At 46.8% G+C, this 12,500-nt stretch overlaps 3 protein-coding genes across 4 annotated transcripts in view; 1 reads left to right on the plus strand and 2 right to left on the minus strand.

Moving 5' to 3' along the window:
• Positions 1-2,647, minus strand: part of nsl1 (NSL1 component of MIS12 kinetochore complex) — a 3,786-nt gene extending 1,139 nt beyond the window's left edge. The window contains exons 1-3 of one of the 2 annotated variants that reach the window (XM_084030253.1): positions 2,412-2,647; positions 134-206; positions 1-47 (exon numbers count right to left, since the gene is read on the minus strand). The exon at positions 1-47 is cut by the window's left edge and continues 81 nt beyond it. In XM_084030253.1, the coding sequence (XP_083886379.1) occupies positions 1-47; positions 134-206; positions 2,412-2,603 (312 nt within the window). In that variant the 5' untranslated portion in view covers positions 2,604-2,647. The remainder of the gene's footprint in view (positions 48-133; positions 207-2,411) is intronic. The other variant, XM_084030254.1, reaches the window with a different exon arrangement.
• A 2,767-nt stretch (positions 2,648-5,414) lies between these two features.
• spata45 (spermatogenesis associated 45) lies at positions 5,415-6,296 on the minus strand. Its single transcript, XM_084030338.1, has 2 exons — positions 5,797-6,296; positions 5,415-5,478 (listed from the first exon to the last, which is right to left on the minus strand). Exons 1-2 carry the CDS (start codon positions 6,035-6,037, stop codon positions 5,459-5,461), a joined length of 261 nt encoding a protein of 86 aa, XP_083886464.1. The 5' UTR covers positions 6,038-6,296; the 3' UTR covers positions 5,415-5,458.
• Positions 6,297-7,419: 1,123 nt separating this feature from the next.
• The window catches only part of flvcr1 (FLVCR choline and heme transporter 1), a 10,942-nt gene continuing 5,861 nt past the window's right edge, over positions 7,420-12,500 (plus strand). Inside the window, exons 1-3 of the mRNA XM_084030048.1 lie at positions 7,420-8,509; positions 9,035-9,179; positions 11,289-11,429. Of these exons, the coding sequence (XP_083886174.1) occupies positions 7,799-8,509; positions 9,035-9,179; positions 11,289-11,429 (997 nt within the window). The 5' untranslated portion in view covers positions 7,420-7,798. The remainder of the gene's footprint in view (positions 8,510-9,034; positions 9,180-11,288; positions 11,430-12,500) is intronic.

A 12,500-nucleotide genomic window follows, 5' to 3' on the forward strand; every position in this document is an offset into this window, starting at 1 on the left:
CTCAACGATGGCGTCGTCCAGCAGTGTTTCCAGATCCTCGGCCTCTGCTTGGTGTGTCGGTGGGAAGAGAGACTTTATTAAACTGGGATCTTTTTAACAGGTTCTCCTGATTTAAGGTGGAATGTAATCTCACCTTCGACATCAGGCGTCTGGTCCCACGGCTGCCCGTTCACCAGCACGTTGTCCTGAACCGCCGCCTCGAAGTTCTGCTCAGACACAATTATTATTATTAGGGCCCGAGCGCCGACAACGTCGGGCTGCGAAGCCCTATTGAAACCTTACGGATTCTTATTATTCTTCTTTTTATTATTTCGCAAGTTCGACGGCCTTTTTGGGGGCCTTATCATATTCAGAAGTTGAAAAAAATTTCCGTGCACATGGGGACTGGCGAAAAATTTGATATTTTAAAGGTTTCATAGTTGGCCACAAAAAAGTGGCTCTCTAGCGCCACCAAACGTCGTTTTGGTCTAGCCCCTCACGCCCCTCACACCGTAACTCCAATCGACACAAAATTTGGCACACATATGCAGGCAAGTGTGCTCTACAAAAAAGCCTCTTGGAGCACCAAACTCCGCCTACCGAAATTTTCCGCCATTTTGAATTTTGTGAAAAACACGTTTTTGCTAATTTCTCCTAAACCGTAGATCGGATTCTCACCAAATTTGCTGTGCCTCATCATTAGACCAAGCTGGGCAAGTGACATGAAAAGAGTTGAAAAAAGGTTGTTGCCTTAAGAAGTTATTAGCCAATGAACATTAGAGGGGCGGGGCTCTAGCAATCAATAGACATAACTCCACAATATATAACCCAATCATCACGAAACTTGCAGGATATATTGACATATGTCCGTGGAACATATCCGGAAAGTTTTATTAAAATTGACCACTCGGGGGCGCTACAGTAAGTCAGCCATTTTTCAATTGAAAGGTTTGTATTTGAACGAACTCCTCCTACACCGTTGATCCGATTCCTACCAAACTTTGTGAGCCTGTTCTAGAGGCCTCGACGATTAAAAATGATCAAAAGGTCTTACATAAATCCTACGGGAGCGCAATTACGGCGCCCTGAACATGGACGAATTTCATGCTTCGCCACACTACTCTAAACTGTTATAACTTCAGTGTCCATCGTCCGATCATGTTCAAACTTCTCACGTTTGATGAGAGTCCCACCCTGAACACGTTTGCACTGCAATATTGACTCACAATCAGAGCGCCACCTAGTGGCAACATAAAATGTCATGTTTTTACACCAGTATAAGGTCCCAGTGTCGTGGAACTTTGCACCCGAGTCTAGCAGGACAACTTCAATCGTCTGATACGGTGATTGACGCGACGATTCAGGCAAGGGACGACCGGCTGCTTGGCGGTGGCCGGGGACGACAGGCGCCAGCCGTGGCGGTGGCCAGGGACGACCCGCGCCGTGGCGGTGGCCGGGTACGACGGGGGACGACTGGCCACGTGGCGGTGGCCGGGGACGACCCGCCCCGTGGCGGTGGCCAGGCCAGGCGGTCCGACACGTCAGGCGGTCGTAGCACTAACCGAGTTACGTGCCATGCGAGGGCCCGTTATCACTGCTCGCAGTTTTAATTATTATTATTATTATTATTATTATTATTATTATTATTATTATTCACGACAACCAACAACGCGGCCAAACGCAGCTCACGTCCAACAGTGTATCATCTTTAATGCACGTTTCTTTCTTTTTTTAAACACAACTGTGACATTGAGAAAATAAATACTTAAATAAATAAATACAATTAAAAAAATGAACAAAACATATTCATAGAGAATAGAAATTAAATAAATACTGTGATAGAATAGAGTAAATATATATGTACATACATACTAAGTTATAAACATGATAATAAAAGTGATACAAATAGACAAACAACTAATAAATGAAATTAAGCAACAAAACAAAACTAAAATTAGAATTCATCCAGATGTTGGCTTTTGCAGAGGAGCAGGTTCATTTAAATATCAAACGTTTTCCGTTAGCTTTAAGATGATCGTTGGAGATCATTGATCTGTTCCACTTTAAGAGGAAAACATTGTTTATCTTTTATGTGTGAAAACCTCTCATATTCAAATTAAACAAGATGACCCGAGTGAGTTAAACTACAGAAAATAACAATGAAAGGTAGAATGAGGCACCTTTGTGTCAATAAATGACAGATGCATGTAAAAACAAACAAAAAAAGTCACAGCTCCCCCTAGTGGCCGCGGGGCGCCCTTGCACCCGCATCGTCGGCTTAAAGCAAGAAACGCTCTGCCTGGGAACCCCCGTGTTTAACGTCACACAGCGCTATGGTTTGTGGGTAATAGCCCACCTGAGCGTGACGTCAGGCCGGCGGTCTGTCGGTGTCGGCTTGTGAACGTTCGTGACGGGAGGACGTGAACACTCACCGCCAGCAGCTCCTGTAGCAAAGCCCGCCTCGTCTCCTCCGAAACCCCCGTCTGTCCGTCCAGCGCCGTCCTCAGAACGTCTCCGTATCGATTAATCTGATCGATAACTTGCCTCTTCGACGTCACGTGGACTCGGAACTCCTGGTTCGCTTCATCGGCGGGTAAAGAAGTCTCGCTCCTCTCCGCCTCCATCTTTACCGCCAACTTGTTTATATTTTTTTAAACGCAGACCGGAATTTAATGTGTAACTTCCTGTGTCCGGCCCACTAATGCCCCCCGGAACACTTTAGCATCGCAGGAAGGTTCCGCTTCGGCTGTTCGCTGAGTAAATGTAAGTCTTCGCTCCTATTATTTATATTTATTTAAATTATATTTAAACAGATCTCTCAGAAACACAACAGTAGCTGCATTAAATTCATTAAATCTATACTATTTCTGTTTGTTTTAGCTGTTACATGTTGAAATACATAGTGTGTGTGTGTGTGTGTGAGTGTGTGTGTGTGTGTGAGTGAGTGTGTGTGTGTGTGTAGGCCGGGGTTAAAGACTCTGACAGAAGAACTGTACGTCTTCAGTGTTATATCATCAGTCCAAGGATTTATTATATAGTGTCTCTCATAAACGTATAGCTTTTTGGAGGAAGGAGGGGCTGCATAAAAAGAAGGAAAACAATACTTTGGCTGCAGTTTTTTATTTCATTTTAGAAACTAATATGTTTTGCATATTAACTCTGGATTACCTCAATATCTTACTTTGTCAGATCGATAGTAGTCAAAAGTGTAAAGTTTCACTAAAATAATATATAAAATATGTAAATGAAGTGAACCTCCAAACTGAACGACACAGAGTGAACCACCGAGTTAAACACGATGTACAGAATGAAAATGTTTGCATTGGATCTCACAGCTGCTCTCAGCTGGACAGCATTGTCATTTATTTTTCCTCTTTTCTCACAGTTTTCCAGAGCTGGAGGCTCCACGTCTCGGCCTCCATCGCTGCAGGGTGGCGGGGCCCCGGCGAGGGCCCGGGAGAGGCCCCCAGCATCACCGCGTGAAGCCTCAGTGAGTAAAACAGTCGTCCGTCTCTGATTATTTTTGTTTGATTGATCCTGAGAGTAACTCTATCCAGAGGAAGACGGAGGTGTTTTTGTTTTTTCTATCAAAGAGTAACTAAACCCCAGTGTTTTGGCTGTAGTATCTCTAGTTACCCCCCCCCCCCCCCGTGGAATGTGAGTAACAGCCCTTCAAAGTGAGGACAGGACAACATGTCCTCACTCTCAAGGTCCACAACGTTTGGTCCTCAAAGAGATATAAGGCCGGGGCAAAAACACACAGCTGATACACGCCACCATTAGATTCACATCGTTGCATACTTTGTGTTGAACGAAACATCTCACACACATTAACACACACGTTAACACACACGTTAACACACACGTTAACACACACGTTAACACACACATTAACACACACGTTAACACACACATTAACACACACGTTAACACACACATTAACACACACGTTAACACACACGTTAACACACACATTAACACACACATTAACACACACGTTAACACACACGTTAACACACACATTAACACACACGTTAACACACACGTTAACACACACGTTAACACACACGTTAACACACACATTAACACACACGTTAACACACACATTAACACACACGTTAACACACACATTAACACACACGTTAACACACACATTAACACACACATTAACACACACGTTAACACACACGTTAACACACACATTAACACACACGTTAACACACACATTAACACACACGTTAACACACACGTTAACACACACGTTAACACACACATTAACACACACGTTAACACACACATTAACACACACGTTAACACACACATTAACACACACATTAACACACACGTTAACACACACATTAACACACACATTAACACACACGTTAACACACACATTAACACACACGTTAACACACACGTTAACACACACATTAACACACACGTTAACACACACATTAACACACACGTTAACACACACGTTAACACACACGTTAACACACACATTAACGCACACATTAACACACACGTTAACACACACATTAACACACACATTAACACACACGTTAACACACACATTAACACACACGTTAACACACACGTTAACACACACATTAACACACACGTTAACACACACGTTAACACACACGTTAACACACACATTAACACACACGTTAACACACACGTTAACACACACGTTAACACACACGTTAACACACACATTAACACACACGTTAACACACACGTTAACACACACGTTAACACACACGTTAACACACACGTTAACACACACATTAACGCACACATTAACACACACGTTAACACACACATTAACACACACATTAACACACACGTTAACACACACATTAACACACACGTTAACACACACGTTAACACACACATTAACACACACGTTAACACACACGTTAACACACACGTTAACACACACATTAACGCACACATTAACACACACGTTAACACACACGTTAACACACACGTTAACACACACGTTAACACACACATTAACACACACGTTAACACACACATTAACACACACGTTAACACACACGAGTGAACGAATCCCCACTTTAATTCAACGTCTGGTGAAGAAAAGCTGATGAAACAAGTTCAAACTCCCGACTCATCTCCTGAACTTCTGATTCAGGGAACGTGAAATAGCACAATCGTTCTCACACACACACACACACACACACACACACACACACACACACACACACACACACACACACACACACACACACACACACACACACACACAGCCTTGACACTCTGTTGAGGAATGCATGTGACCGTCACATCAGATTTCAGGCACCACAGAGCTACATCAACATAACTGTTGTTTTTATGGATCCAGTTGGAAGCAAGATCCGCCCTCCGAACGTTGAAGTGTGTCCCGTGTGTCCCGTGTGTGTGTGTGTGTGTGTGTGTGTGGGGGGGGGGGGGGGGGGGGCGCTGCAGCCGCCTACACCAGGTGTGATTGATCTGAAGCAGAAGAAGAGAGGGCGTTACACACATGTAGTGTTGTTATTGAACATTCATACATTCATGATATAAACCATCATCAGAAATAATGACACACCCATCTTCATAAACAAAGGTATTCCATAAGAGAATCGCTTGTTTGTCAATTTCACATTTAAAGTTTCTTTTCGCCGGTCAGAGCAACCTTTTCTGTTACGAGCTCTCCACGGTCTCTAAGACCTTCTGGAGATACACCAGGAGGACCCCCCCCCCCCCCCCCCCCCCTTTAAATGGTCCCACCCACAAACAGACAAACAGAAGCATCTCCAGGTTTCTTACAGGTCTCTTCGAAGTGCCTCCTCTCTGGAAGCTTAGCCGGAGGCGGCGGCTCGCTGCGGGCCGCCCGGCGCTGCGGGCCGGCGGTCAGAGTGGCGAGGAGGACCGGGCTGGTCCTCAGGTGGTTCCGGTAATGTCTCCTCTCAGTCCTCTCCCAGGCCTGATGGGGGTCCAGCTCCACCTGACACCAGGTCTCCCTCCGCTGGTTCAGCTCCAGCAGAGCCCTCTCTTCAGGTCGGGACATGGTGTTGTTTTATTGAGGTGTTTTTTTTTCCTGCTCTAAATCCTCCTGAGTGTTGTCTGTGATGCTGCCGTCTCCGTGGCAACGGGAAACCCGAGTCCTCAAAGATCTTTTGTGTTGACATAGATGAGTTACACAAGCTGGATTTTAGAGGCTCGGTCTTTTTTCAGCGACGACATCCTCTAAACTTTGATTCTCACTAAACTATCCATGTTTTATTGTTGTGGGATTAATGGGAATTCAAAACTGTTTTTTTTTGCAATTCCAACAGTTGCTTTCACATCATTCTGATACAATCATTTTGTAATTATTTAAAAAGATAAAACAGATCCAGCCTGTCGACCTGACGGACCCAAAACTATAATGTAATCTCATACATGAATGACAGGAATCATCACACGAGAGCAAATGATTTCTTTCTCCCTCCTGGGACGTGAAAAGAGAGACAGAGTGAGAGGTCACGACCCCAGTCAGTGATATTCAACCCTCCTGAGATAGACCTGCATACTCAGTAGACCAGGACTGTAGACCAGGACTGTAGACCAGGACTGTGCAGATAGTTTTGCTTTCAAGGTGGCAGCGGATTTCTCTTTAATGTTCCACCATCGTAAAGTTCACTGGATCTCCTTTCATATTTCACCCGTCGTCCTGGAGAAACGGTGACATTCATGCACACTAAGTGTTTCCTGGGATCAGCGTTGTACCTGCTGAGTCCCACTGGGTCAAACGCTGATCAGGATTAGAGCAGATAACAGCCTGAGGAGCACATGGTGCAGGACCAGCACCTTCAGAGGCCTGGATGGGACCTGACAGCGACGGTCCGACATTTACATGGATTTGTTTGTATTCAAAGTCGGCGTCTGCTGATCAGTTTTGAGATCTGTCGTACATTTGTCTTCATGAAGTACTCGGAAGTTTCTGAGTGATAACTTTTAGTTGAATTTTTATCCCCTTTTTTATTTTTATCTGAGCATTTAAGCTGATCTAATCTTTGGAAACAACATTATGTTTTTATGAAAAATTTCAGAAGATTTGAGCAATTATTTAATGTTCACCATGATGATAATAGTTGTCTTAAATACATTTAATATAATAAAATACATATTTAATAATATAATAAAACACAATTTAACCAATAATCATTTAATGAATAATAATATAATAATGAATATAGTAATAATAGCACATTGTATTATTATTTTATTAAGATAGTAATATATCATTAAGTGACAGACTAAACAGAAGGCCATATAGTAATTAAACCGTATTATAATTATTATTTGCCTGTAATATTGCTCCGCCTTTACATCATAGGATCCACACACACACACACACACACACACACACACACACACACACACACACACACACACACACACACACACACACACACACACACACACACACACACACAGGACGCTCTGCTATTGGCTCGCCGGCATCGGAAGGCCGCGTGTGTCAGCGTCGACTTAACAAAGAGCAGAGAGACGCTCCGGAGAGACAGACAGGCAGCGAGGAGGTGAGACCGGCAGTGCTCGTGAGGAGAGAGAGACAGGATCCCCGGAAGTAATGATGAGGGAGGTGTGATGAAACACGTTGTCCCTAATAAACGTCCTGCTCTTCTTCTTCTTCAGTCCCGCGCGCCGCGGTAAGCGCTACTTTGTAACCGAATGAGGAAACTCGCTTCCTGTCTCGCGCGCAGACTCCTCCACGACTCATCACCGGCGGCGGAAACGACAGGAAACCTCGGGCTTCATCGTCATCATGGTCGCCGGCGAGCTCGTGCAGGAGGAGCGTCTGCGCGCGGATGCCGGCGGCGCACCTGACGACATCACGGTCGCCAGGAAGAAGACCTTCGAGCTGGACGAGCCCGCCGAGCGATGCGCGGATCCGACACACGGAGCGGCGCCGACGGGCGGGGCTGGGGACGCGGACGCCGAGCAGGAGAAGGAGACGGAGCTGGATGAGAGAGAGGCGATGCTGCCCGAAGGAGGAGGAGGAGGAGAGGAGGAGAAGCAGCCAGAGGCGAGGCTGGAGACGAGGCTGTACCGGCGCCGGTTCGCCGTGCTGGCCGTCTTCAGCCTGTACTCCCTGGTGAACGCCTTCCAGTGGATCCAGTACAGCATCATCGCCAACGTGTTCTCGCAGTACTACGGGGTGACCTACGGCGAGGTGGACTGGCTCTCCATCGTCTACATGGTCGCCTACGTGCCGCTCATCTTCCCGGCCACCTGGCTGCTGGACCGCAAGGGTCTGCGGCTCACGGCCCTGCTGGGCGCCGGCCTCAACTGCGCCGGTGCCTGGCTCAAGTGCGCCAGCATGAGCCCCGAGCGGTTCGGGGTCACCGTCAGCGCGCAGGTCGTCTGCTCCGTGGCGCAGGTGTTCATCCTCGGCCTGCCGTCGCGCGTCGCCTCGGTGTGGTTCGGGCCGCGGGAGGTGTCCACGGCGTGCGCCACCGCGGTGCTGGGGAACCAGGTCGGTGACGTTGTTAAGTGACGTATAGTGCTTCAATCATTATAATCCAGTAATATAATTCATCTGCATGATTAGTATTTAATTGGAAATATGGACAAGCACAACATACATTGAGTATGTACTTAAAATACCTCGAAACCCCCCTTTTGAGTGGCATGTGAGGAGTACATCAATAACTAAACATCTGAATGATTATTTTATATACTGTACTGTGTTCAATAATATACAAAAGAGGGAGAAACTGCAAGGAGAAGATAGTTATGTTTTTCAGTATCAGTATCTATCGTCCACTTTTACTGAAGTGAAAGATATGAGTTCCTTTTAAAGCTGAGAAAAGGAACGGAGGAGAACAGAACAGAGAGAATAGAAGGGAAGTAAAACATACTTCCAGCACAATAGAGCCGAACAAAGTCAAACTACCAACACCCAGCCTCAGTGTGTAATATGATAACAACATTACAACAAGAGAAAGGTTGGTAGGCTAAACACACTCTCTCTCTCCCTCCCTCTATGTCTCTCGTCCAGCTGGGAACAGCCATAGGCTTCCTGCTGCCTCCGGTTTTGGTTCCCAACACGCCCGGCGACAACGAACTCACGGGTCACAACCTCAGTGTCATGTTCTACGGCACTGCCATCGTCTCCACGGTCCTCTTCCTCCTCACGGTGATAGGTACACACACACACACACACACACAACCTCAGGTTTCAGGTCTTCTACACCAGAGATCTTCAACAGGGGGTCCGGGAACCCTAGGGGGTCCGCAGAGTTACTGCAGGGGGTCCCTGAACTGATCCAAAACTTTTTTTTCCTCCAAAAATGTAAATATGTCCAAAAATATAAACATGAATACAAGCTATATTAAGCAAATGTAAATGTTTCTGTTTGTTACGTAGAAATGCCAAAATAGAATTAAAATCTGGCAACGATTACTATTTTACTCTTTTCTTTTCTCAGAACGGTTGCAGTTTGAAACAAAACAAAACGTAAAACGCTTCAAAAATACATGTTTAGGTTAAAGCAACAAAAGCTCCCGGTCAGGTTTCGTGCAAAAACATCACAGTTCAAGTACTTGGTTCACACGGACACGGACAGCGGTCTACTGGGTGAAAGTCTCGTGTCGTCCCCCTCCTCCCGTGATACGCAACAGAATACATTTCCCTCAAAATGAGTTATTTTTAGGAGACGAGGCTGGAGCAGGAACAAAAACCTGTAAATATAATTTTTATTTTTTTTATCTAGCGGCCTCAGCCGGTGTGTCGCCATCTGTTCAGCTGCTGCAGGTTTGTGGTTCAGTTAGCTTGAAGTCCACAGAGGGATGTTTGGCTTTGTGTCCTTCTGAGGACCGGAGGGCTGTTACACTAAAGCAGAATTCAGATATCCAGATAAAGGACTAAGCTGGGTTCAACATATCCAAACTAGACCAGTTTAACTGGTTCCACAAAGACCAGACCAGGATGAACAGCCGACAGGATGCAGCCAGCTGCAACTAATCCACTGATGCAGATCCCAGGATCACCATGACGACGACCATGATCAGAGCCTCTGATGGAGGCGTATGACGAGTTCAGGCTCGTCCGTAAAAAGAAGAACTGTGTCTGAATGAACCAGACGGTGTTCTCTTGTTACTGTAGCGCTTTAATCTGGAGCTCAAATGCTATAAAACAATGTTACAACGATACAATACAGGTACGGTGGCTGAGGAGGAACATACAAAGAGAACTCACACTGTACAACAGCGCCCCCAGTGGTTTATCAATACATTACACCAGAATCACAGAGAGGGAGTGAGGGGGGCTCACAGTCTGGTTATCGGACCGCCGGTCTTAAACTGATGAACCTTTAAGCTGTGTACACACCGGAAGAACTGTCCGACTCGCGTCGGTAAATTCCATACGTTCCGCGCTTGCGTGAGATGTAATGTCTCCAAAACAACAGGCGGCGCTAATCTGTATTGTGGGCCAAAAAACACGAAAACCGGAAGTAGGCGGTCCTCTCTAGACCACCTTCTTCGATTCCACTGGTTATCTGGTATGTTTACCATCGTCACTTCCGGGCTTCACTGATTCGCTAGTCAAGCTGCTAGCCTCCACTAATCAGAATGGTAAAAGAATGACCGACTCGAATGGCGGATTACACATTTGAATCGGCTGAAATGAATGCCGACGTGGGCCGATTCGAGCGACCACACCAAGTAGACTCATGTCACGGACGCCGACTCTCTCACAGACGCCGATTTTCGTTCCGGTGTGAGCCCGCCTTTACTGAACAATATGAACAGCTGAACACAATTATAACTGTAACCATGACGACCACATGTGGAGTTTAATAACATGTATGAATATAGGCTGAATTAATGTCAGATAATGGTCACAGTGTTTAAATAATGACAGCAGGCTACTTCCTGGATGGTAATATGTAACCAGAACACATGAGATACAGATCCTGATCCTTGATCCTGGTCTGGAGCAGGCTAGCTCCACAGGATACATCTCCATGGCAACGTATTCCATAACATATGAGACATACTTCCGTACAGCCGGGTCACGGATAACTTTAACCCCCAGCCCCCTGGTCCTCACAAGGATGGGAACCTGAAACCCTCCATCAGACGGGACGTCCCGCTGCTCCTTAAATGTGCAGCTGGTTCAGGATTAAGCCCTGAGTTAAGGATTAAGATCAGAGGAGGATTAGGTTTAGGTTAAGGAAGGACGGATGGTTAAGTGTTATGGTTGTGTTTTGGAGGGGGTCTCACCCCGAACCCTCTGCTGTGCTCTGCAGTGATAAAGGACCGGCCCCTCCTCCCTCCCAGTCACGCCCAGGCCGTCCTGCCGGACTCTGCTCCCGAGGACTACTCCTACAAGCAGTCCATCTTCAACCTGATGAAGAACAAGGCCTTCGTCCTGCTGCTCGTCAGCTACGGTGAGTTCCCGTGACTTCCTCCTTCACACGTCTCCTTGTGTTAATGAGCCGTCACGTCCCCGTGGAGACATGGATGTGTGTTGGACGTGGGTCATACATGTCCTCTAAATGTAACACATGTAGACGTTGGTGCCTTCCTGACCGAGAAAAGACAGACAGTGACTTTTTGGCACATGTGGATGGAAGACAGCAACTCCCACAATGCACGGCCCCGCAGGCCACGCCCACTGATGGCAGATGTTGCTTTAAGTTTCTGCAAGTGAGGTCCCACCGCTGGTCTGTAACAGGTCTGGAGTCTCAGTGGGTCCCACCACAGGTCTGTAACAGGTCTGGAGTCTCAGTGGGGTCTGTAACAGGTCTGGAGTCTCAGTGGGGTCTGTAACAGGTCTGTAACAGGTCTGGAGTCTCAGTGGGTCCCACCGCTGGTCTGTAACAGGTCTGGAGTCTCAGTGGGTCCCACCGCTGGTCTGTAACAGGTCTGGAGTCTCAGTGGGTCCCACCGCTGGTCTGTAACAGGTCTGGAGTCTCAGTGGGGTCTGTAACAGGTCTGGAGTCTCAGTGGGGTCTGTAACAGGTCTGGAGTCTCAGTGGGGTCTGTAACAGGTCTGTAACAGGTCTGTAGTCTCAGTGGGGTCTGTAACAGGTCTGTAACAGGTCTGGAGTCTCAGTGGGGTCTGTAACAGGTCTGTAGTCTCAGTGGGGTCTGTAACAGGTCTGTAACAGGTCTGGAGTCTCAGTGGGGTCTGTAACAGGTCTGGAGTCTCAGTGGGGTCTGTAACAGGTCTGTAACAGGTCTGGAGTCTCAGTGGGGTCTGTAACAGGTCTGTAACAGGTCTGGAGTCTCAGTGGGGTCTGTAACAGGTCTGGAGTCTCAGTGGGGTCTGTAACAGGTCTGTAACAGGTCTGGAGTCTCAGTGGGGTCTGTAACAGGTCTGTAGTCTCAGTGGGTCCCACCACTGGTCTGTAACAGGTCTGGAGTCTCAGTGGGGTCTGTAACAGGTCTGTAACAGGTCTGGAGTCTCAGTGGGGTCTGTAACAGGTCTGTAACAGGTCTGGAGTCTCAGAGTTGGT

Source organism: Eutrigla gurnardus, assembly GCF_963514095.1.
Source record: "Eutrigla gurnardus genome assembly, chromosome: 16".
NCBI classification, from domain to species: Eukaryota; Metazoa; Chordata; class Actinopteri; order Perciformes; family Triglidae; genus Eutrigla; species Eutrigla gurnardus.

Coding starts and splice junctions, on each gene's coding strand:
- spata45 (XM_084030338.1), bottom strand. CDS start 6,037: ATGTCCCGACCTGAAGAGAGGGCTCTGCTGGAGCTGAACCAGCGGAGG. Junction 5,479..5,796: donor GAGGCACTTCGAAGAGACCT/GTAAGAAACCTG, acceptor CTTCTGCTTCAG/ATCAATCACACCTGGTGTAG.